The sequence below is a fragment of the Hyperoodon ampullatus genome (genome assembly GCF_949752795.1).
Source record: "Hyperoodon ampullatus genome assembly, chromosome: 13".
Taxonomy (NCBI): Eukaryota; Metazoa; Chordata; class Mammalia; order Artiodactyla; family Ziphiidae; genus Hyperoodon; species Hyperoodon ampullatus.
In genome coordinates this window covers 69414109-69439670 of record NC_136926.1, presented here as the reverse complement: position 1 = coordinate 69439670, position 25562 = coordinate 69414109, and the positions used below count along the sequence as shown (strand labels likewise).

The 25562-nt window shown below is 37.4% G+C and overlaps 1 protein-coding gene across 1 annotated transcript in view; it reads right to left on the bottom strand.

Moving 5' to 3' along the window:
* DCC (DCC netrin 1 receptor) overlaps nucleotides 1-25562 on the bottom strand; it is a gene marked incomplete at both ends in the record, with an annotated part of 1188726 nt that overhangs the window by 149462 nt on the left and 1013702 nt on the right. Inside the window, one exon of the mRNA XM_079717018.1 lies at nucleotides 1950-2045. Within this exon, the coding sequence (XP_079573144.1) occupies nucleotides 1950-2045 (96 nt within the window). The remainder of the gene's footprint in view (nucleotides 1-1949; nucleotides 2046-25562) is intronic.

Sequence of the window (25562 nt, the reverse complement as noted above, 5' to 3'; positions counted from 1 at the left end):
CAGGAAAAAATTGTCTTATGGATCACTGGTATTTTAGAAACCACTCTGGGAATGCCATATGCTAAGAATTAAAGACTGACAACAAGTGCTCAGGGGAAAAAAGTGAATAACACCTCAAATAGTTCTTTCTGAGCAACCTATTTTCAGCTTATCTGAACTCTACTATTGCTATTACTACTAGTTTCTGCTCAAAAATTGACTTTTGGGGGGTCATCTTAGTGTTCCTTCCTTGTGGGCTTTAGTTTTGGTAAGAAAATAAGAGTTCTAAAAGACTGACCATGGTGCAATTTTGTGTGGTCTGATCACAAGCCACATCAGTGACTCTTTACCACCTTTTAACCTAGGCAAGAAAGAGCTGGCTTACTGAATAAACATTATGGGAAGGACGGGCACAGCCAAAGTGGCTGCTATCTCTCAGAGAAACTTTGGCAGAGTAAGAGAATAAGGGGAAGAGGAAATCCCAGCCACCCTCCGCCATGTTATCTTGTAGTTTCCATCCTGGCCCTCTAATTGCCTCATCTCTCTATATTTAGAAATAACATGTTTGACAGTAAATATTCTCTAGGGTAATATTTCTTATTTACCCTTTTTGGGGAGCCATGGGCCCTTTGATAACACAATGTAAGATATATACTGTCTCCACAGATAAATTAATATACTGACATGCACCCAAGCTTTTGCATACCACTCCAGACAGACCATAGACATTGAAACCAGCAGCCAAAGAGTCAAGGAGACTCTGGAATAATATCCTTGCCTTACAAGGAAATCTGGTTGAAAGCAATAAAGTGATGGTGTGCTCCGAAAACCATCACATAACAACTGTGAATTTTGTTTACAACTGTAATTCTCAAGATAAGTTTATGAACGAAGCTTCTGGACTTGGAAAACTGTACAAAGTTCACATAAATTTAGGTGGTAGCAGAAGTCACAGGACTCCATTATTTATTTTATGTTCATTTATTCCTACCTTCCAGGACTCATACTCAGGCACCCCAGTAATTTTGCATGTTCTCTGGGGCTTGCTATGAAATCCTGCTCTCAGATCCTTTGTTCTCATTCAGGTGAAAATAGCTGATAAGTTGAATGAGGTCTGAGGGTTGTGGGTTTTGAAAGGGGGCAGTATCAAAGTATTCATTAAAAGGATGGAACTCTTGGGTTTTACTTTCACATTTCAGACATAAGGCTATTGGGGGTGGTCATGTGACTTTGGGTCATGTGATGGGTCATGAACAAGACTCACAGAGGTGGTACTTATTCTACTTCTGAGTAGGTCCAGCCTTGTTCACAAATAGGCTCCATAAATGGCTTGGGTCTCACTTTCTTACCCATCCCTTTCTCACTTCCTTGAGCCCTGTTTCCCTCCTGTGCTACCTTTCAAGTCCACCTCACATAGCAATTCCTAGAGGTGAGAAGTCCTTGAAGCAGCCAATCCTTTTAATGTGCAGAGGCCCTGGACACTGTTGGGGTGACCTATTGGCCCAGCTCAGAAAGAAGTCACTGTGTGACGCAGCCAAATCCAAGCCAGTCCCATGAGGTCAGTTCATCCTTGTCATATCAGCTTGAAGGACCCTCTGCAAAGAAGCAAGTGTCCATTCAGGCACTTAGTGGCCTTTTTTGCAGAGACCCTCTTGTCTACATTGCATTGATTTGAAACAAGCTGCCCAGAGGAAAGAAAAGTGGTAACAGGATGCCAAAACATGAAGCTACTGGGAGAAGACAGAATAAGAGATCTATGTTCTCTAATTCCATGTACTAATTTATAGACTGAATCCCTCTCAATTTTGATAACCAAAAAAATAATAAATGGTGTGTATACCTATACACATAAGGCTTAGGACATGATTACATACATTTTTTCTTTGTATTTTGTTTTGTTTCACTTTAGTTTGTTTTCTTCACCATAATTCAAATACCTTGTCACAAGAGGATTAACTACTTTAGCTTACCGGTTATAGATCTGGTGGTAGCACTTTCATAAAGAGGAACTCCTTCTCCTGCATTGTTAAAAGCTTTTAGGGAGATTACATAATGGGAACTTGACTCTGGAGAAAAACAAAAAAAATATGAACGTGTTGATTTATTTAATGTACTGAAATACTCAGGATAAACATTTTCCTGAAATCAAATTGAATATAATCAATTAAGCAAACAGTTGTTAAAAAATGAGTGAGTTTGATTCTGGGAAGAAGGTGGCAGTGGTGGCAATATAGTTTTTTGATCTTCCTGAATCTTCATATAAAAAGAGACAGAAGAACTAGATAGAAAACCAAAGGCATTTAGACATTTATGACAAAATGAGGTGATGAGGTCTATATGCTCATACCCTAAGATACAAGTGGATGTGGACAAACCACCAACATGTTATCATGAACCTGCATGTTATCAGTATCTGTGTAAGAGAAATCAGAGGGAAGCAACAAACCTGAAAACAGAGTAATTCTAAAATAACTATCAAGTAATGCTAGAAAGTGCAATGGACCAGTTTAAGAACAGTAAATGTAAATATCTGAAACTAACCTACAAAGTCTCCTTTCCAGGACAGTGTTCATGCTGGGGACAAACTACTAAGAATATAGTTAAAATTTTATGAGTAGGACAGAAGCAATAGACATGAAAGGAAGAGAAAGTCCAGATCAAAGTAGGAGAGAGGAATAGTCATGAAAACTTGGAAAGCAAACTGCCATAGTTTTTAGTGTGTAACAGGGTTCAGCCAACTTTTCTGTAAAAGGCCAAGATAGTCAATATAGCTGTGCAGACCACTTTGTCTCTGTCACATATTCGTCTATGTTTGTTTTGTTTGTTTGTTTACAACTCTTCAAAAATATAAAAACCATTCTTAGTTCAGTGGGGCCCAAACAAAAATAGGACCTGGGCCAGATTTGACCCACAGGCTACAGTTTGCTGAGCCCTGAGCGCAGGTCTAAGGAAAACAACAGGATAGGGAACTCTGTGTATTTAGAAAAGCTATTTGAACTTCTAGGAATGCAGGGAAACAAATCACATAAAAGCGAGCAACAAAAATCTGTTGAGGTTAAATTCCTTACAAAACAAAATGAGGAGAATATCATTCTTATAGACAAGTACACAAGAAAAGGATCAAAAATACATGAGAAAAACAGATCAAACCTGCAATTTACTGTTTCAAAGTGAGCTAAACAACATTAAGAAAATAAAATGCCAGATATGCAAGACTTACATAAATCAGAATTGGAAAAATTCAGAAATGAGGTGGCTGGCTCAAGAAAGAATTCTATGTAACTGACAAAGAAATCTGAATGGTGCAGCCCAGTTCAAGAAAGAATTCCATGTAAGGGACAAAGGAATCTGAATGGGGTGGCCTAGCTCAAGAAAGAATTCCACTAAGTGAAAAAGAAATTTGAGAAATAAAGTGTAATGAGATGAACAAATAAATGCAACAAGGAGAAAACGAAAACAGAAACAAAAGTAAATGATGAAAGAGTAAAAAAGAATGTGGGAAAAAGTGACAAATATTCTAGAAGGAAGCTAACATTGGAGTAATAGTTGTCCTTGAGGAAAAAAACCAAAGAAAGGGAACAGAACAAATACAGATGAAAAAATGTTATTCAAGAAATTTTTGCTGACTTAAAAAAATCTTTTAGGCACATGGACAAAAAGAATACATGACTTATAAGAGGGAAAATTAGTTTATTATCAGACTTTTTGACAGCACCATATTGTGCCCGAAGAAATTTAAGTGATTTCTTTGAGATACTCAAGATAAGAAAATGTGATTCAAGGATTTTCCAGTCAACAAGAGTTAGCTTTAAATATAAAGGGCTCACCCAAACTGTTATCAACTTGCAATGAATCAGGGAATATTGTTCCCCTGATCCCAAGATACACTAGAAAATGAACTTTAGACATTCTAAATGACCAGGGGAGATACTGACCTAATAGCTAACTGGTGAACAATAAATTTAATGAACTAAGACTAACTGAGGGTTAAAAGGGAGAGATTTTATTTTGCAAGGCTACATGTTCTGACATTGTACCTATATTATAATCATAAGATAAACTTAAGGGAGAATATGAATAGTATATGCAAAAATGTTTCAATAATTATTATTGATGGTGATACTATTATTATTGATATTCTGAAACCAATGTAATATGAGATAGAGCAAATGAGTTATCAGGAGAAATTCTAATTCTATCGTACCCTGTGTCCTTGAGAACTGGATTCCTGGTGTGAACAAAAGATTCAGTATTGTGTTCCTAAAATTTAATTGAAAAACCAGTTTAAACTCAAAAGGTATTTTATCTCTAATTCTGTCCACTGAAAATGTCTAGAAACACTGACTCAATAACAACGGGTATCCCTAGCACCCAAACTGAGATTTTGAAAAAAATATTTTGCACTGCAAGAATCAAAGGCTTCTTGGAGAACTGGTTGATTCCTAGTCTGAGGCAGGAAACACAGCAATTGAGCCTGAGGCATCCTCACATATCAAATAGAAAGGAAACATTCAAAGACTAACAGGATTGTGTCAAACGGATTCGGAAATCAACTTGGAAGAGTTTTCCACTGACCAAAGGTGAGGACAGTCTGAGCGTCAATAAAGATGAAAGTTGCAATGAAATGAAACTTAACAAATACATATGAATGTGTGAATTCATAAAGATTTTTTAAAGAATAATAAAAGTTGGTCACTTCTGAGATTGACAGGGAACCAAATTACTATCTTCAAGTCTGGGTAAAGAGTCAAATATTTATCATGTCTTTCTTGAATAAACTCTACCACTGTGTAACCAAACAGCATGTGAGGGGAGTATCCTTTTACCGTAATATTCCTACTAATAACAAACAAACGACAAAATTCAAATATTGCTATTTTTCAGCCCCAGTGAACAAATGAAACTATGCATTAAGCATTCATGATTGCTAAGATAAAACAGAGAATCCAGACATTACATACCTCCTAATGAAAGAACACACTACCCTCTAGAGTCTTGCCAAAAGGATCGAATCTACCTAGTCTGATCAAGCTTCTTGATCCAAATGCCAGTTTGCAGGAAACAGAGCAAAGAAATAGGTTGAACTCTAACTTAAAATAATTCATGAAGTGATACATTTGTTTCATGTGGTTTTCTGTGTCTGTGTTTTATTTTACAAAAAAAACCTTTTAAAATGAATGAATTTATCTTTGACAATGTTCTTTGAAAATTGATTAGATGGATTTTCCTTTGTGAAATTTTTATGTGCCCTACATATTAGCGTTAAAGAGCTGACATTCCAAACCACAGTGACACAAGAACCACAATACAACAAGAAGAATAAAATAAGATGACATTTAATGCAGTCGAAGGGCTTCTATTCAGTGAATTGCTTCGCCTGCAAGAGGGGATATTTACTTTTTTAGATTTATGTTGTCAACTTAGTTTACCGGAAAGAAAGTAATTGGTCAACAAGTGTTAAATGCTGTTGGAGATCCAAGAATATTTGGAAAAGATGGACCTCTGTTGTCAGGTTACAATCATAATTCCGGGCAGAGAAAACAATGAAAGACTACCTAAAATTAAGCAGTAAAGTATGTGATACAACTTATGAATGCTATATGAGTTTAGAGGCTTAAAAAATGAGTGAGGGATTGGGTCATCAAAGACTTCTTGGACTTGGAACTAGGACTGAAGGGCATGGGTAGGATTTAGAGGTAGGAGGATGGTAGAAGAAACAAACATCTCAGGAAAAAGATGGGGCAGCTTGAAACTACAGTGAGGAAGATCACCAAATACTTTTCTACTAGGAAGAATTATACTTTATAGTTATCGGAGTGAAGTCAAAGTCTGATTTCAAACATATAGACAACTACAATGTAAACATTAATATATATGAGGTTCGAACCATAAAAAAATTACTTCTTTTGGGTGAAACTGCATTTAGTTTCACCTAATATACATATACTATATATTTTCATTGGTCTCTGTATTTCTTTATTAAGGGAGTGAGAGAGAGATCAGGAATGCCAAACTCACATGCTTAGAAGTTAGAATTTTATTTTTGGTTTTGTCTTTGTTTTTAAAACTGAGAGAGGGAGGGAGAGACAGATAGATAAAGAGATTTGGCTACAGTGTATGAGAGACAGTAGGAGAGAGAGGATGCTGGACAGGAATTCATCTAAGTAATTCATCTAAGGAGCGGAGCCACCACTCAGCTTCCGGGTGTGATGAGCATATGGAGAGCAGTTCTGGTGTCCAATTTTCTGGAAATCCAGATTTTTATGGGAAATCATCACAGTTTCAAATGTTGGCATATAATTCAAATAAAGAAAATAAATCTGTGCTGGCAAAACAAAATATATCTCTGAACTGAATCCAGGTCCATGGCCACTAGTCTATAACCTCAGATTCCTACATATACAACTATATGTAGGAACATATATGTATGATGCAAATATATATGTATTCATGGAAGAAGAGATCATAAAGTCTGGGCTTCCTCAGTCAAGATGTCAACCATAAGATCAACAGCAACCAGGTAGAAACTATATGATGTGGTAAAGAGGGTAAATATAAAATAATAAAGCAGGTCTCCTTCATGCAAGGTTATTGAGTATGCTTGTTTTATGTGGACCTCTCCAATTTAGACTGGAATTCAGAGGGAAGAATGTCTGACTTGAGTTCTGAACTTCCTGCTCAGTGTTGATGCTGAAACTTCCAGGTGGTCAGCCTGGTCCACGTTACATTGAATTCATGCCTTCATCTCTCTGTCTCCACCTCCCAGCTGCCCAACTTACACCTCCTCAGACAACTGACTCTGTAAAAGCCACCGCAGCGTTACTGCACTATTGGTTTTCAGTGTTAGAGTATGCATTTATTCTCATTTAAAAAAAATTAAAAGTAACTCAACTGGTTCATTCTCATTTTACTGGTTTGAATTTTTGTCTCAATCTGAATTACCTCATCTAGCTGCTATCTGGATCCTAAGCAGTAGTCACCATTTCTTAATCTCCCCCCACAGTAAAGGCGAAGTCATTGTCATTTCAATACTGACTCTTGCTAACATCAATACCTATCAAGTCTCTACTCATCTGAGTAATGGCAGCTTTTTCCATTCGAGGTCTAGCCATGGTATAAGGTATGCCAGCAAAGAGTACGGAGTTTTATAATTTACCAGCGGTAGGATTAATGAATTACACTAACTGCTAAATTCCACAAATCCTAACTACCCTGGGTACACCATGACAGTAGCCAAGCTTCAATTTAAATAGAAAGTGGTAATGGCTTATTCTCAGGAAAGGTAAACAGATTTGCCTTTGGAGTTGCCATAACAACAATGGAGTTGTTACTGATACAAGAATATTGCTAGAGCCAGGGGTCTTCAAGACTTTTTGATCTGGCATTCTGCTGTTGTCAGTAATTTGAGGATCAGGTAAGTCCACTGACATTTGTAAAGTAACACAGAGCTACCTAGGAAATAAAAGACCTAAGACAACTTCACATCCCCTTCTGTCTACCTTTTTCAAGAAGCTTCTTTATGCTCTTCATACTCTACCTGCTACTCAACATCTTTTGGGCTTTCTCTGGCCTCCATATAGTGCTTTTGTCAAATTGCATCTGGATCTACTAAGGAAACAACAGAATCTTTTTACACCCCCGTCAAACTTGATCCAACAGTGAATCAGCCTGAACAACAATAAAAATATTATTTGGTTATTGGTTAATAGTGGACATAGGACTATATTGCCTTGATCCCCTTTTATATTGTGATGGAGGCATCTCATTTAAGTGTGTACTGAGGTGGAAAGATGGCTGTGAGAGTGTATGGGAGCAAAGGAGAACAAGGGTTTGTGTTTTCTCCCCGTACAAAAGAAGAGTGTCTTTTACTAGCTCACCACTAGAGGGCAATGTGGAGCTATTTTCCTGCACATGCTCAGAGCTCTTAAACTTTAAAACCAGTAAATCACAAAAGAATTGCCTAGAATTGCTCCCTCTTTAGAAGCAGCAAATGAGTTAAACACATTTAATATTATCATAATGAATTCCAAATGAATTAATCATTAATTATGGTCAGACCCCATTGTTCAGGAATACATTTCATGACAATATGATAGTAAATTTATTTTTTCGATTTGCTGAAATGATAGATATATAGGCTTGAAAAATGTATCAATTGCCTCTGAAAAATAACATATAGCAGTATTTTCTCATTTGAATTCACTGTGATTGAATCCTACTGAGACAACTTGAATTTTGGTGGATGTTCACATGGGGATTATTTTTAATTATGGATATTCTGAGTGATTCCAAAGATTTCAAACTCTTGATCAGATTTTCATCATTTGGCCAACCTTTCCTATAGAATACATCACAATGGGACAAAGAAGGATAAAGAAATACTTAATAATTCTTTGAGCATCCAAAACAGATGGCTTCTGGCCAGTATCTTCTTTGTGGCTAGGAAAAAGGGGAAATAAATGCACATTTATTGATTATAGGGGTTGTAAAGATAAGGAATGGGCAGTGGGGAGAATTTCTGGTTCTCCTTCCACGGAGACTTGGTAGGTGAGAGACCCATTATTGTAAGAGCTTTTGTTGAGGCTTGCCTGAAGGTAGTGAGATGCATGTGGCTCTCTGGGGCTAAGGGAATGAATCAAACAACCTACAGACAGATCCTCAGGGGCTGGACCAAGATGCTGTACTTGGTAACAAAAGCCAGTAAGAAGAACATCATCATTTTTAATTACTATTTTGTGTGAATTAAATGCCACTGGCATGTGCTAGATTGACAGCCCATAGTCCTTTATTCATTACAGATTAGTTACTTCACTCAGTGGCCCCATCAATGCCAAGCGCTTGCCGGGGCCCAGTCTTCATGTCTCTACATCTTTTGCCCTCTGTTAGTGCTGCCAACAAGTCAATTAGAGAAAATTAGAGTGGTAGCTGTTTTCCTAATGCAGATGCCTGCTCATTGCAGAGAAGCAAGGCTACCCCAGGCACAGAGTACAGACCACTGGATCCCTGTCAGATGGTAAATGTTACTGGATACCTCTGACCCCACTGGACCTGAACCGTTTAATTAAGTGTAATGGGTGGATAGCAAACACAGACAATGGCATTGATCTCTTAAAAGCATGAGCAATTCATATTCAAGAAAGATGCAATTTATATAGTACTTTCAATTCAATTCTACTTCATTACATATACTTGTTTGCAAATTGAATTAATAACTAATCTAATTAGCACGCTTTGAAGGCTTCCTTCCCTCCCTCCCTCCTTTTCTTCCTTCCCTCCCTCCCTCCCTCTTTTCTTCCTCTCTCCCTCCCTTCCTTCTTTCCTTCCTTCTTATTCTATGAACACTATCCAAAGAATGGTCAGATTATAACCTAATTTGTTCATTAACCAGTCTTGCAGGTACCAGATACTCAGCTAGTCTGTGTAAGGAAGTATCTGAGTCTAAAGGAGAATCAACATAAATTTTCTTTAATCTACCAAGGTTTATCACCAGGAGGGAAATCAGATAAAAATAAACTTTATAGGGAAAGTTTCACTGTTTGGCATATAGGAAGTATTTAACAAATATTTGTTGAATTGATGAACATGTGAGACACAGAAGGGCTATATTATTTAGTGAAGGTGAAATGGCAGCCCCCAATCAATCTGAACATAGAACTCAAATTTCTTGATCTCAAACTACACATTCTGATACCTGTAGGTTTATGAAAAATGAATCCAAAGAGATTGTGCAACAAAACCTCTCACTTGCATATTCACATTCAGTTATTCTTCCTCTATTCATTTGTTCATTTGCTCATCGATTCTCATTGAGCACCTTCTGTGGGTAAGACACGGTTATAAGTTTTCTAGGGTATGTAAGGATTTAAACAAACAAGACCTTATTCATCTTGATGAATCTTCTAATAGAGAAGTTATGTTGGAAGTTTAAAAAAAAAAATCAGAGCAAAGTGTTCTTGAATCAGAGAGGCTTTGTCGAGAAGGTGGCAGTTTTGCTGAATCTTCTGATGAAGAAAGGTTGAGGAGAGAGAGTGGAATAAGCAAATACAAGTAAACACCACATGGTGGTTGTACAATCATGCACATTAGGATCAAAACTTGAAGACCGACAATTTCTCCTCTCCCTCCTCCCTCTCCCTTTTCTCCCTCCTCCTCCATCCCCCTCCAAGTAGTAACATTTGTTGGATGTCTAATTAGGCCCTTTGTTAACTATCTCACATCCTTTATTTTATTTAATCCTTCCTTTAATCCAGTGTCTGGCATGCAGTAAGTACTCAACAAATATCTGTTGAATGGATAAACGATTACCCGCTTTTTGTAGGTAAGTGGGAGAATTTCTAATTCCAAAGCTCAGCCCCTTATCCTTGCCTTTCACTGAATAAGAGATTGTGAGTTGAATAACATTTTGAATAAGTTTCAAACTGTGATTTTATTTTATTTTTTAATTAATTAATTAATTTATTTTTGGCTGTGTTGATTCTTCGTTTCTGTGCGAGGGCTTTCTCCAGTTGCGGCGAGCAGGGGCTACTCCTCATCGTGGTGCGTGGGCCCCTCACTGTCGCGGCCTCTCTTGTTGCAGAGCACAGGCTCCAGACGCGCAGGCTCAGTAGTTGTGGCTCACGGGCTTTGTTGCTCCGCGGCATGTGGGATCTTCCCAGACCAGGGCTCGAACCCGTGTCCCCTGCATTGGCAGGCAGACTCTCAATCGCTGCACCACCAGGGAAGCCCTCAAACTGTGCTTTTAGAGATAATGATTCCCCAGAACTATGTAATCCAGGAAAAGATGTTTAAAGCAGGTCTACATCAGACACTGTTGTAATTGTCCAGGCAAAGATCCCAAAGGCCTGGCTTGAGGTGGTAGAACACAAATGAAGAGCAAAAGATGCATGTGAGTGACACAGTTTGTAGGTATATTTGGAGGGACGATGAGGAGGGGAAAAATCTAGAATGACTTCCACATTCTGAGTCTCATAGTGAGCTGAAAGCATTGTTGGGACTAGGAAATCAAGAAGGGAGAGAAAGATTCCTGCTTCTGTCACGTTTGGTATAGAGAGGAAGGTGCATCACAGATAAAACAGACGGGCTGCTCTGGGCTCTGATCATGGTGTAAGAATTGTACACAAATAATCTGTAGTATGGAGGATACTTTCTTTAAGCCTCGAGGAAGCAGTGCACCCCTCCAGATACTCTTCCAAGTAATTGTATTCCTAATTTTTTTTCCCCACTGAATTAACTAGCTGTCTTGGGGTTATTTAGAGATAATCTGCTTAGAGTTGTTGGCTCTTTCTTGATGAGTGCTACCAAATTTATGTGGTATTTTCCATCACATTTAAGAAAAGCAGACTTTCATGTGTACTGTGCTCTGACTTTAAAAACACTTTTTCATCAGTTTTCTCAATGGTGTTACAAAGAAGTTAGGGCAGGGATGATCATTCCCATTTTAGTAATGGAGAGACTGAGGTCCAGTGGTAATCATCTCAGCCAGAGAAGACACAGGAAGAGAAGACTGTCTTCCATGTGCCCAGACTTGCTTCTCCATAGCAACAGGATGAGAAGGTCTGGGGTTTTCTCTGGACCATAATGCAGAGCAGACTTTAGTTACCAATTAGAGCAGAATAAACATTCGTCACCTGCTTTGGTTGGTGAGGTGTGCTTTGGCAGCCTGCCCTCGGAGTCAGAGAAACAATTAAATCCTTAGATTATAAAGCACCGCGAACAGCTTACCAATGGGGCACTTAATGAAATGATTTCTCAGCAAAGCTTTACATGAGGAAATTACCAGAGACGGTATAACCAAACACAGAGGTTTTCCTCTTTTCGTTCATATTTCTCAAGGAAATATTGAATTAAATAAAAGACAAGGTGAATATATTGTATGACCATCTAAGGACTCAACTAATAAAAAACACAAATACTGTTCACTTAGTTAATTCCAGCAAACAAATCATTACTTTGGCTTAAAAGCCAGTCAGACTGACCTCCTAGCATAAAGGAAAAATAGAAGAATAAAATAATAAAATAAAATGTGTTTTGGTTAGGAACTGAAAGAGGAAGCATATCTTTCCCTCTGACAAACATTTGCTACTCTTTCTTCTCTTACTAATTTTTGTCTCCTTTTTCTATGCTTCTGAGGGTCTTCTCTTTGTTACTCTCCTAATTCTTCTGGGTTTCTGGGAGACAGGATGGGAACTAGGAAGTAGAAGAGAAATACAAAGAGAGGACAAAGAGAAAGAATAATAAGCATATGAATACAGAAGTGCTGAGGAAAAAGGGTAGACGTCAGTATAATGAGGAGAGTTTTCATTAGCACTCGCTGTACCAGATACCAACGTGGCCAGGCTTTATCAGGCTTATCTAACCCAAAGGTGGGTGCAATGATTGTCTCACTCCAAAGATGAGAGAATGTAGTCTTAGTGATGGTCCAAGGGCTTGTTAATTAGCAGCGCTCAGATTCAAAGCCAGGTCTGTCCTACTTTTGCGTCTACCCACTTTCCTATCACTGCAGGATAAAGATTAAGTAAGACATCAGGGGCAAGAGGCCCCAGATGGTTTACATTCTTTTTTGAAGTGGAAAAGTAGAAAGAAAGACACAAGACAGAAATAATGTGGGGACTTTACGATGGCTCAGGTTAAGCAGAGCCCAAGTGGAATTTTTTTACCTTTTAGTGTCTGAGATGTGTGTGTGTGTGTGTGTGTGTGTGTGTGTGTGTGTGTGTGTGTATGTGCATGTGAACGCACACATGCGAGTATCAAAGTAGCCTGCTCAATCTGTCAGCTTCTATGTTCACTCAGGTTCCTGCCTTCATTTGGGTAATGTGTCTTGTTATTTTATTGCTAACCTTTAATTACCCAGGATGCCAAATAGATAATACTCAAACACTTAAGTGGCATTCACCCTGCACACATTTATGTGTATATTTAGTTATAATTACAGTGGTTATTTCTCTATGTACGCTTGCTTCTGTTTTCTTCATTATCTTCAGATTAAGCTCCATTTACAGTAACCCACTAAGTAACGTAAAAACAGCGTTGTCCTATAGCACTTTCTGTGATGATGTAAATGTTGAACAACTACACTATATGGTATGGTAGTCACTAGCCACATTTGACTGTTGAGCACTTAAAATGTAAGTAGCATGACTAGGAACTAATTTCTTTTCATTTTATTAAACTTTAATTAGTTTAAGTTTAAAGAACCACATGTGGCTAGTGGCCTCCATGGTGGACAGCACACCTATACAGAAGCTCTGTTTATCTTTCTCTCCCATGGTATTGCCATAGTTACTAAGGTCTTATGGACAATGCCAAGGGCAATTGGAGAAGATTCAGTGTGAGGGTTCTTGCTGCTATTTTTCTCTTCAAGTGTGGAATAACTCATTAAGTGTACATACTATGATTTTATAGTCTGGGTTAAAGTTTAATTTTATAGGCTACGTACATATATCACACCTGAAGGTAAAAAATTTAAGCATTTGCCTTGTATCTGATTCAATTTCTTGTATATATCTTAAATGATTTCTATCCTCATGGCAAGTAAGATGCCTCAACTGAAGAAACTTTTGAGTACTCAAATTTTTCAATTCTGTGCTCTAAAATTTGGATTTGTTGCTCATCTGAATATGTACTCGATTCAGGAAAATATGTCCAGATGGAAAATAACTTTGTTAATAATGGAAAGGGACATTAAATTAATGACAAGTCTAAGGTGGCTGTAAACTTGAACTCATTTTTTTAACCTCATGCTTTAATAAACCACAAAGAAATGAAGTCAAAATAGTTAGGTTAGAATAAAGACCTGTTAAAAATAATAACTACCAATGAAAAATGGCACAAGGAATATAGCATTAGGCCATTGATCATAAACAAATATAGTTTCAGACCTAAGTTCTCAAGCAAATCAACTGGTATTTTAATTACCCACTCAGATTGCCTTGGGCTCAGGGGGTAGAGGAGGAAGAGAAAAAAAAATAGACAAAACCAAATAGACTTACAATGACCTGAGCCAAGGTCAAGAAAAAGTCTGCATTAATAGTAACAGTAGATGTATGGGAAAAGTAAAACACGCTGTCATTATCAGGAAGCCAGTGAAATAAGAAGCAAATTACAGTTGTTGATCTCAGCAAGATATATTGAATTATAGCATTACTGGTATAGATTTGGATTTTAACAGACAATTTTGTACATGATTGCTTTACATTGACCTAGGTTGTAATACAGTTGCATGCCTGGAAAATTCTGCTGAAAGACTCTGAACAAAGGGAAATGATAAATAGCAACCCACCCAGTTGTGGGGAGATACATGTGGTGAGGCTGGGTCTTCTTCAGCACCTTGTTTAGTAAGAACTGGGAAGAAGGTAAGTAGCTAGAGGAGAACATTTAGAGATGTAAACTGAAAGGGGTATAAACCTGAACCCTGCGGCAGGGTGACCTTAGTGAGTTCCCAGGGGCCTCGCTTTCAGGGAGAATCGCTGAGCATTTAGGGTCAAGGCTCAGAAGGCAAGAGTTCTTCCTTCCAGACAGATGTCACACCAAAAGGTAAAAATTCAGAGAGAGTAGAAAGGCCGTGGAACTGGGATTAAACAGACCTGAATTAGACATGAATTTGACTACTTAAAAGATATATATATTCTTAAGCAATTTTCTTGATTTCTCTCAGTTCTATCTTTATCTTTTTTAAATCTGGAAATGTGAATGGTATTACCTTCATTTAAGATATATGTTGAAATTGGTGCAGCCACTATGGAGAATAACGTGAATGTTCCTTACAAAACTAAAAACAGAGCTACCATATGATCCAGCAATCCCATTCCTGGGCATATATCCAGAAAAGACGAAAACTCTAATTTGAAAAGATACATGCACCCCAGTGTTCATAGCAGCACTATTTACAGTAGCCAAGACATGGGAACAACCTAAGTTGTCCATGAACAGATGAATGGATAAGGAAGATGTTCTGTGTATATATATATGTATACACACATCCACACATCCACACATCCACACAAATACAATGGAATATTACTCAGCTATAAAAAAGAATGAAATAAGGCCATTTGCAGCAACATGAAAGGACCTAGAGATTATCATACAAAGTAAATCAGAGGAATATCATATACTATCATTTAGACGTGGAATCTAAAAAAAAATGATACAAGTGAACTTATTTACAAAACAGAAATAGACTCACAGACTGAGAAAACAAACTTATGGTTATCAAAGGGAAAAGGAAAGGGAGAGAGTTAAATTAGGAGGTTAGGATTAACATATACACATATATAAAATAAATAAACAACAAGGACCTACTGTATAGCACAGGGAACTATATTCAATATCTTGTAATAACCTATAATGGAAAAGAATCTGGAAAAGAATATATATATATATATATATATATATATTTATATTGAATAACTTTGCTATACACCTGAAATGAACACAACATTGTAAATCAACTTTACTTTCAAAAAAAAAAAGGTGTAAATAAGGCTTGAGTGGACGCTTCACAAAAGAAGATATAGAAATGGCTAACAAGCACATGAAAAGGGAAATGGAAATTAAAACCACAACACAATGAGACGCCACTTCACTTACAGCACCAAATGTGAGGGTATGGAGCAACTAGAAGAATGCAGTGTTTCTAGCTGAAATGTAAAATGCTACAACCACCTTGGAAAACTATTTAGCAATTTCCTTTAAAGTTAAACATATTCTTACCATACAATCTAGCAACTCCCTCCCGGATATTTACCCAAGGGAAATAAAAACATATATCCACAAAAAGTCCTTTACAGAATGCTTAGAGCAACATTATTAATGATAGCCAAAACAGAAACTAACTCAAATGTTCAAAAACAAAACCCATAAATAATGACATTCACACAATGGAATACCATCTGAGTAATGAAAAAACATGGGCTATTGATACATAAAAATATACTGATGAATCTTGAGAACATTACACTAAGTGAAAGCAAAAAATACCAGACTTAAAAGAATACAGATTATAAGGGCACATCTTTAGGAAGTTCTACGACAGGCCAATCTAATCTATGTTACTCAAAATCAGGACAGTGGTTGCCTGTGAGGGATTGGAGATTTATTGGACAGAGGTGTGCAGAAACTTTGTGTGGTGATGGAAATGATGTGTACCCTGATTAGGTCCTTGTTTATACAGGTGAATACATTTGTCAATATACATGCAATTGTATCTTTAATATCTGGGCATTTTACTATGTGTCAATCTTGCCTTAGTTTAAAAGAAAAACCATACATGTCTTGTGGTGAGAAAAAATACATTGATATGATATTTTAAAATAACTAGATACTGGGTCAACATTCAATAATGGTATTTGTTTTATTATTATGACCTGTTTTGAATGCCACCTTTTATAACTATTCATTATAAATTTAAAGTTTTATTTACTTTCTTTTTTTTAGGGTCCTAACTTTACCTTCAATGCCTACTTTGTCTCTCAGAAGGTTGTTAGAACCATCACCTTGGTGTAACCAAAAGCTAAAATTTTACTTCACCACTCCTGTGCCCTTGCAATAACACTGACAATGGTCATTCTTTGTAGATTACAAAAGGAAATACAATCGTGTTTCCAATTAGTCACTCCTTTTCTTTCTGACACTCACCGGCCCCACTCCCTTTGAAAACTATGAACGGGGATTGAGATTCTTCCGAGATGACCTGGCCCTGGAATAATTTATAAGGCAAGAGATATCTCTGATAATTGCTCCTAGTTATTCTGAATGTATCACTTAAGGGAGAAACAAAACTTTAAACAAGCTGCAAAGAGAAAGATAATCTTGCCATTTTAAGACGTTTTTGAAAATCTGAAATGTTGGTTTATAATTTGTTGTTCATCTTATTTATATTTGTCCTTTAATCATTGTTGGTTGTTATATTACATCAAACCCGTCAATAAAAAAATTCTTGTCAATGAAGGAATTCAAAAGAGTATGTGGTACTTTCTAAAAGTCTTTCTCAACAAAGATTTCCAAAAGACACTGTAAACAGAAATATCACTGGAATAGGTGATTAACATCTTAAGGAAACAACTAGGATGCAGCAGAACTCACTTGTTTCTGTACATTTTGTTCTATTAGCTAAGCATCGGATTATGCTCTACATCTACTCCTATATACATACACTGCTGAAAGACATATTCTCTCTTGTATGAGTTATATTTACTTCAACCCATTATTTTTAGAAATTCCTTATGTGTTGCAGAAAAGGCAAAGATTAAGTCTGAAAAATAAATTCAGAAATATAAGTAGGACTTATCCAAATACCATTTCTAGACTTTGTCAAGTATCAAAACTACCTGGGTGCTTTGAAGATTAAAGGGATTTTAAAATATTGTAAAACATAATAAAGGTGTAAATCCAAATCCCAAGAGAGTGTTCTAATTCTTTTGTTGTTTAAGAATTTAATTTTTATTGGACATTACTTGAAATAGGGCTATCAACAAAAAATAAGATTTTTTTCCTTTTTGAGAGTAAGTAATTTTTCTTGCACTGTAATTATTATAATTCAACTCAAACTCAAAATAATAAAGTAGGGAAGTACAATTAGAGAGATACTTAAATAATACTGTAGTAGTTTCAAAGATAAATAAAAAAAATTTTTTCTCAGTGATGAATGTTAACAAGTGATGCCCTGTCTAGGATTCAAGACAATGAATTTGGTATGAACTCTATTTGTCATATATATCATATTAGTTAAGGTACAGACCAAGCTACTATAATAAATAAACACAAAATGCAGCAGCTTAAAGTAGAAGTGACAGTTTAAAAGTGAGCAGGAACAAAGTTGGAGAACCGACACTGCCTGATTTCAAGACTTAGAAAGATACAGTAATCAAGACAGTTTGGTATTGGTAGAAAGACAGATAAGTTGATCAATGGAATAAAATAGAGAGACTAAAAATAGCCTATGCATATGTGAACGACTGAGTTTTGATAAAAGTGCAAAGGTAATTAAGTAGGGAAAGGATAGTCTTGTCAACAAGTTATGCTGGAACAATTAGATATTTATATGCAAAAAATATGAACTTTGATATACACCTTACACCATACACAAAATTTAATTCAAAAATTAACTCAAGGGCTTCCCTGGTGGCACAGTGGTTGAGAGTCTGCCTGCTGATGCAGGGGACGCGGGTTCGTGCCCCGGTCCAGGAGGATCCCACATGCCGTGGAGCGGCTGGGCCCGTGAGCCATGGCCACTGAGCCTGCACATCCGGAGCCTGTGCTCCGCAACAGGAGAGGCCACAACAGTGAGAGGCCCACGTACCACAAAAAAATAAATAAATAAAAGTGAGCAGTCCAGTGTGGTTCACATGGCTTTGCCATCCTCTGTGACTTTTACCTCTTGAGTCTAATTCCTTGTCATCTCCTAGCCAGGGAGAAGGAGAAAAGACCCGAGTGTCACATGTGCCCATGCATTCTGTGAGGGGGCAAGGCCTGAGGATGGAAATGTCACACTAACTTATCTGCATTGGCCAGAACTTAGTCACTGCCATCCACAACTGTAAAGAAGGCCATGCACAAAAACTGTCTTTAGCTGGCGGGCCCTGTATCTCGCTAAAACCAGGTAGGTGGGTCTATTATTAAAAGTCACTGCCTGAGGAAATCAGAAGAGATAATCCATGGAAAGTTCTTTGCAAAAGAAAATGAGATAATTATCAGGCTGTTTCAGAACAGTGGTGATTATTTATACATGCTCTCTCTCCTATAATGCACACACCACCTGTGAGAGAGGAATCTCCTTATTCACTCTGAAGGCAGGAGCCATTTTTCTTTATTTTTTATACCCCCAATGCCTACCATAGTTCCTGATAGACAGTAAGCACTTAAAAACTGTTTGTTGAATGACAAAAATGACTGGTTAAATGAAGGAATTAAAAGGTAAACAAAATTGATATTCAAAAACACTATCTTTGCGGAGGTCAAACAGCTTCTAGCTGGTAGAGACAGGATTCTACCCAGATCTATTTGAAGTTGTTTTCCTAAGTGATTCTCCTGCAGGAAAATTCCTGTGATAAAACAAGCCACCTGCTTGAGAGAAGCTCTTCCTCCATAAACTGGAATATAAAATCTGTAATGACTACAGCTTTGTCAGCAAAGGATTTGTTGTATTTCTTGTGTGGAATGTGAAAGATACTTATGTTGGTCTCATAAATTTCCTGAGCAATCACCCACTGTTTTCTCAGCCTTTTTGATGTCAGAGAAGAATGTGGTTGACTGATTCTCAAATGAATAATTCTAACAAGAAGGCTCATTTCCAATGAGCTGCACTGTGGCTTATGATTATAAATAGGAAAGTTAACCCCTGATTAATGGATGTTTTAACAAATGCTCAATGCTAGAACAGTCACATATTCCTGTCTTGTCCTTTCCCCATAAGCTATAACGATTTCTGAACAGATCCCTTCAAAAACAATTAAACCTGGTAATGGACTAACTGGGCTCCCATCCATCCATACCATAGGTTTAACTATTAATGCTCACTCAGGAAAGGAAAAGTCTGCTGATGTTTTTTATCCTGGAAAGTAGAATTCAGAGACAGTTTGCTGAATATTTAACACGGGATGAAATTTCCATCAACGTGAGAAATATCACAATGAGGATGTGTGTGCGTGCATGTATGGGATCGTGTGGGGGGAGCTGCATAAGAGTTCAAAGACTATATCTAACATTTGTAAATTTTAAAGTTATGAAAAAATGTGTGTGGGAAACCAAGTTGGTAAATGACATACCTGGGAAAATACAGAAGTTATGACATTATTTACACATAGGTGAAAAAGATGAGCAGGAGACAATTGAAACACATATCAAATTACTTACCCAAAATCACCACCTCCATTTATTTGTACCTTATTTATATGGAAATATAAATTTTGGATTTTGGGGATTTTTGAATTCTCTAGGTCACTTTGCCTTTGGTAATATGGTGGATGAATTAGAAGAAACCCTAAGTGTTTGTGATGCTTAATGCTACATGTCAACTTCACTGGCTAGAGGGGACCCATTAAACATAACTTCTGTGTTTCCATATAAATTGTGAAATTTTTTATTCTACTTCTGTGAAAAATGCCATTGGTAGTTGGATAGGGATTACACTGAATCTGTAGATTGCTTTGGGTAGTATAGTCATTTTCACAATATTGATTCTTCCAATCCAAGAACATGGTATATCTCTCCATCTGTTTGTATCACCTTTAATTTCTTTCATCAGTGTCTTATGGTTTTCTGCATACAGGTCTTCAGACTATACTACAAAGCTACAGTAATCAAGACAGTATGGTACTGGCACAAAAACAGAAAGATAGATCAATGGAACAGGATAGAAAGCCCAGAGATAAACCAATGCACATATGGTCACCTTTTGATAAAGGAGGCAAGAATATACAAGGGAGAAAAAACAGCCTCTTCAATAAGTGGTGCTGGGAAAACTGGACAGCTACATGTAAAAGAATGAAATTAGAACACTCCCTAATACCATACGCAAAAATAAACTCAAAATGGATTAAACACCTAAATGTAAGGCCAGACACTATAAAACTCTTAGAGGAAAACATAGGCAGAACACTCTATGACATAAATCACAGCAATATCCTTTTCGACCCACCTCCTAGAGAAATGAAAATAAAAACAAAAATAAACAAATGGGACCTAATGAAACGTAAAAGCTGTTGCACAGCAAAGGAAACCATAATCAAGATGAAAAGACAACCCTCAGAATGGGAGAAAATATTTGCAAGTGAAGCAACTGACAAAGGATTAATCTCCAAAATATACAAGCAGCTCATGCAGCTCAATATCAAAAAACAATAACCCAATCCAAAAATGGGCAGAAGACCTAAATAGACATTTCTCCAAAGAAGATACACAGATTGCCAACAAACACACGAAAGAATGCTCAACGTCACTAATCATTAGAGAAATGCAAATCAAAACTACAATGAGGTATCATCTCACACTGGTCAGAATGGGCATCGTCAAAAAATCTACAAACAATAAATGCTGGACAGGGTGTGGAGAAAAGGGAACCCTTTTGCACTGTTGGTGGGAATGTAAATTGATACAGCCACTATGGAAAACAGTATGGAGGTTCCTTAAAAGACTAAAAATAGAACTACCACATGACCCAGTAATCCCACTACTGGGCATACACCTTGAGAAAACCATAATTCAAAGAGTCGTGCACCACAATGTTCATTGCAGCTGTATTTACAATAGCCAGGACTTGGAAGCAACCTATGTGTCCATCGACAGATGAATGGATAAAGAAGATGTGGTACATATATACAATGGAATATTACTCAGCCATAAAAAGAAACGAAATTGAGTTATTTGTAGTGGGGTGGATGGACTTAGAGACTGTCATACAGAGTGAAGTAAGTCAGAAAGAGAAAAATACCGTATGCTAACACATATATATGGAATCTAAAAAAAAAAGAAAAAAAATGGTCCTGAAGAACCTAGGGGCAGGACAGGAATGAAGACGTAGACATAGAGAATGGACCTGAGGACATGGGGAGGGGGAAGCATAAGCTGGGACGAAATGAGAGAGTGGCATGGACATATATACACTACAAAATGTAAAATAGATAGCTAGTGGGAAGCAGCCCCATAGCACAGGGAGATCATCTTGGTGCTTTGTGTCCACCTAGAGGGGTGCGATAGGGAGGGTGAGAGGGAGACGCAAGAGGGAGGAGATATGGGGATATATGTATACATATAGCTGATTCACTGTGTTATACAGCAGCAACTAACACAACATTGTAAAGCAATTATACTCCAAAAAAGTTGTTAAAATAAATAGCTTGTGGGTGTATATCTGAGGGTGATTCTGGATGAGATTACCATTTGAATCCATGGGTTGAGTAAAACAGATTACTCTCTCCAAGATGGGTAGGCATCAACCAATCCACTGAAGTCCTCAATAAAACAAAAGTTGAAAGGAAGAGGGATTCACCCATTTTTTTCCCCCACCTTGCTGCTTGAGCTGGGACATTTCATCTCATCTTCTCCTACCCTCAGACTGGGATTTATACGATCAGTTCCATGGATTCTCAGTCCCTTGGACTGGGGCTGAATTATACCACCAGCTTTCCTGGATCTCCAGCTTGCAGAAATATATATCTCCATATCTATCTATCTATCTATCTATCTATCTATCTATCATCTATCTATCCATCTATCTACCATCTATCAATCATCTATCTATCTATCTATCTATCCATCCATTTATCATCTATCTATCCATCCATCTTATAGGTTCTGTTTCTCTGGAAAATCCTGACTAATACAGTGTTCTCCCTCTGCCAACTGTCCACTTCTTTCCCAGTAAGAAAATTAAAGAACATTTGCTCAGTCAATGTCTTGGCAAAATAAATATACATTTCCCAGCCAATCTTGCAGCTATGTTTTTGTGAGAAAACGGAGATGATTTATCCACGTTTATGACAGAAGGAAAAACCTTTATAAAAATATGTTAAGTGGTTTTATATACTCCATCTCTTTACTCTTTCTAATAACCTCAAGAAACCTGTATTTTTATCTCTAATTTGAAAATGTCAAAATTGATACTTAGAGGAACTATTATTTGACAATGGTCTCCCAGATAATAAAAAGAAGGGCCAGATTCTAAGTGAAGTCTTTGATTCTAAGTCTAGTGCTCTTTCTACTCGCCATAACTTGCAGTATTGTTCCTCTTTGGCACTTGATAATGTTGATTTACAGCATTCAATTCCAAGCACATTTATGCTCCAGTAACTCTATCTAATTAGCTGAATAGACTTATCCAAGTAATTCTATTATTCTGTTATTATAATATTAATGATCTTGAACAATTTATTATGATTTCTTTTTTCTTGTGGTACGTGGGCCTCTCACTGCTGTGGCCTCTCCCATTGCGGAGCACAGGCTCCAGACGTGCAGGCCCAGCAGCCATGGCCCACGGGCCCAGCCGCTCCGCGGCATGTGGGATCCTCCCAGACCAGAGCACGAACCCGCGTCCCCTGCATCGGCAGGCGGACTCTCAACCACTGTGCCACCAGGGAAGCCCTATTATGATTTCTGAACCTCTAAAATGTATCTCAATGATAATAATAATGAAACCTAGTCTGCTCACTGACTTTCTAGGAAACCAGGCAAATCACTGGAGGCCTGCACTTAGATATGAAGCAACTCGTTTTTAGAGAAAACAAATTGTTTTGCTTACAAATTATTGTACAACTCATTATTATTGAATTCAATATATTTCTTAAATTGAATAAAAAGCATATATACTCTTTCTATATTATGGGCAAATCTGGATGGCTCAGGTGGGGGTCTTGAGTTGAAAAGAAGGAAAAACACACATAGACAAGGAAACATAAAGAGACTTAATGTGTGTGTAAATGTGTGTGAGAGACAGAGAGAAAAACATAGTTAGAAAAAAGTACTTTCAAACCTATACATTTTTAGTGAAAAAAAAAATCCCTGAAGAATTTTTCAGGTATTAAATGCCTGTGGAGAAATGACTCAGACTGCAGAAAATTATTGTAGAGTTTCAGAGGGATTGGCTCCATTTGCTAGATATTTTTCAAAGATGTATTTGACTTCCACAAGTACATCTTGTGGAAGATGCTTAGGCTGATGTTGTGGTTAAGAAATACATCTTTTTTTAAACTTTTTATTTTATATTGGAATACAGTTGGTTGACAATGTTGTGTTAGTTTCAGGTGTACAGCAAAGTGATTCAGTTATACAGATACATGTATCTATTCTTTTTCAAATTCTTTTCCCATTTAGGTTGTTAATATTGAGCAGAGTTCCCTGTGCTATACAGTTAGGTCCCTGTTGGTTATCCACTAAAAAATGTTTTTTTTTTTAATTTATTTTGGCTGTGCTGGGTCTCCATTACTGTATGTGGGCTTTCTCTAGCTGCTGTGAGCTGGGGCTACTCTTCGTTGTTGTGCACGGGCCTCTCATTGCAGTGGCTTCTCTTGTTGTGGATCACGGACTTTAGGTATGCGGGCTTCAGTAGTTGTAGCACATGGGCTCAGTAGTTGCGGCACACAGGTCCTAGAGTGTGCGGGCTTCAGTAGTTGTGACTTGCGGGCTCTAGAGCACAGGCTTAGTAATTGTGGTGCATGGGCTTAGTTGCTCCATGGCATGTGGGATCCTCCTGGACCAGGGATCAAACTCGTGTCCCCTGCATTGGCAGGTGGATACTTAACCACTGCACCACCAGGGAAGTCCCCAGTTTTAAATATAGCAGTGTGTACATGTCAATCCCAAACTTCCTAACTATCCCTTCCCCCCACCCTTCCCCCTGGTAAACATAAGTTCATTCTCTAACTCTGTGAGTCTATTTCTGTTTTATAAATAACTTCATTTGTATCATATTTTTTTGGATTCTGCGTATAAGTGACATCATATGATATTTCACTTCCTATGTCTGACTTACTTCACTCAGTTTGACAATCTCCATCCATGTTGCTGCAAATGACATTATTTCATATCTTTAATGGCTGAGTAATATTCCATTGTATATATGGACATTTAGGTTGCTTCTATGCCTTGGCTATTGTAAACAGTACTGCAATGAACACTGGGGTGCATGTGTCCTTTTGGACCATGTTTTTCTCTGGATATATGCACAGGAGTGGGATTGCAGAATCATACAGTAGCTCTATTTTTAGTTTTTCAAGGAACCTCCATACTGTTCTCCATAGTAGCTGTATCAATTTATATTCCCACCAACAGTGTAGGAGGGTTCCCTTCTCTCTACACCCTCTCCAGCATTTATTGTTTGTGGAATTTTGATGATAGCCATTCTGACTGGTGTGAGGTGATATCTCAATGTAGTTTTGATTTGCATTTCTCTAATAATTAGCAAAGTTGAACATCTTTTCATGTGCCGCTTGGACATCTGTATGTCTTTTTCGGAGAAATGTCTATTTAGATCTTCTGCCTGTTTTTGGATTGGGTTGTTTGTTTTGATGATATTAAGCCACATGAGCTGTTTGTAAATTCTGCTGACTAATCCCTTGTCACATCATTTGCAAATATTTACTCCCATTCTGTGGGCTGTCTTTTCATTTTGTTTATGGTTTCCTTTGCTGTGCAAAAGCTTTTGCATTTCATTACGTCCCATTTGTTTACTTTTTTTTTAAATTTCGATTTCTCTAGGAGGTGGGTCAAAAACGGTATTGCTGTGATTTATGTCATAGAGTGTTCTGCCTATGTTTTCCTCTAAGAGTTTTATAGTGTATGGCCTTACATTTAGGTCTTTAGTCCATTTTGAGTTTATTTTTGTATATGGTGTTAGGGAGTGTTCTAATTTCATTCTTTTAAATGTAGGTGTCCAGGTTTCCCAGCACCAGTTACTGAAGAGAATGTCTTTTGACCATTGTATAGGCTTGCCTCTTTTGTCATAGATAAATTGACCATAGGTGTGTGGGTTAATTTCTGGGCTTTCTATCCCATTCCATTGACCTATATTTCTATTTTTGTGCCAGTACCATACTGTCTTGATGACTATAGCTTTGTTGTATAGTCTGAAGTCAGGAAGCCTGATTCCTCCA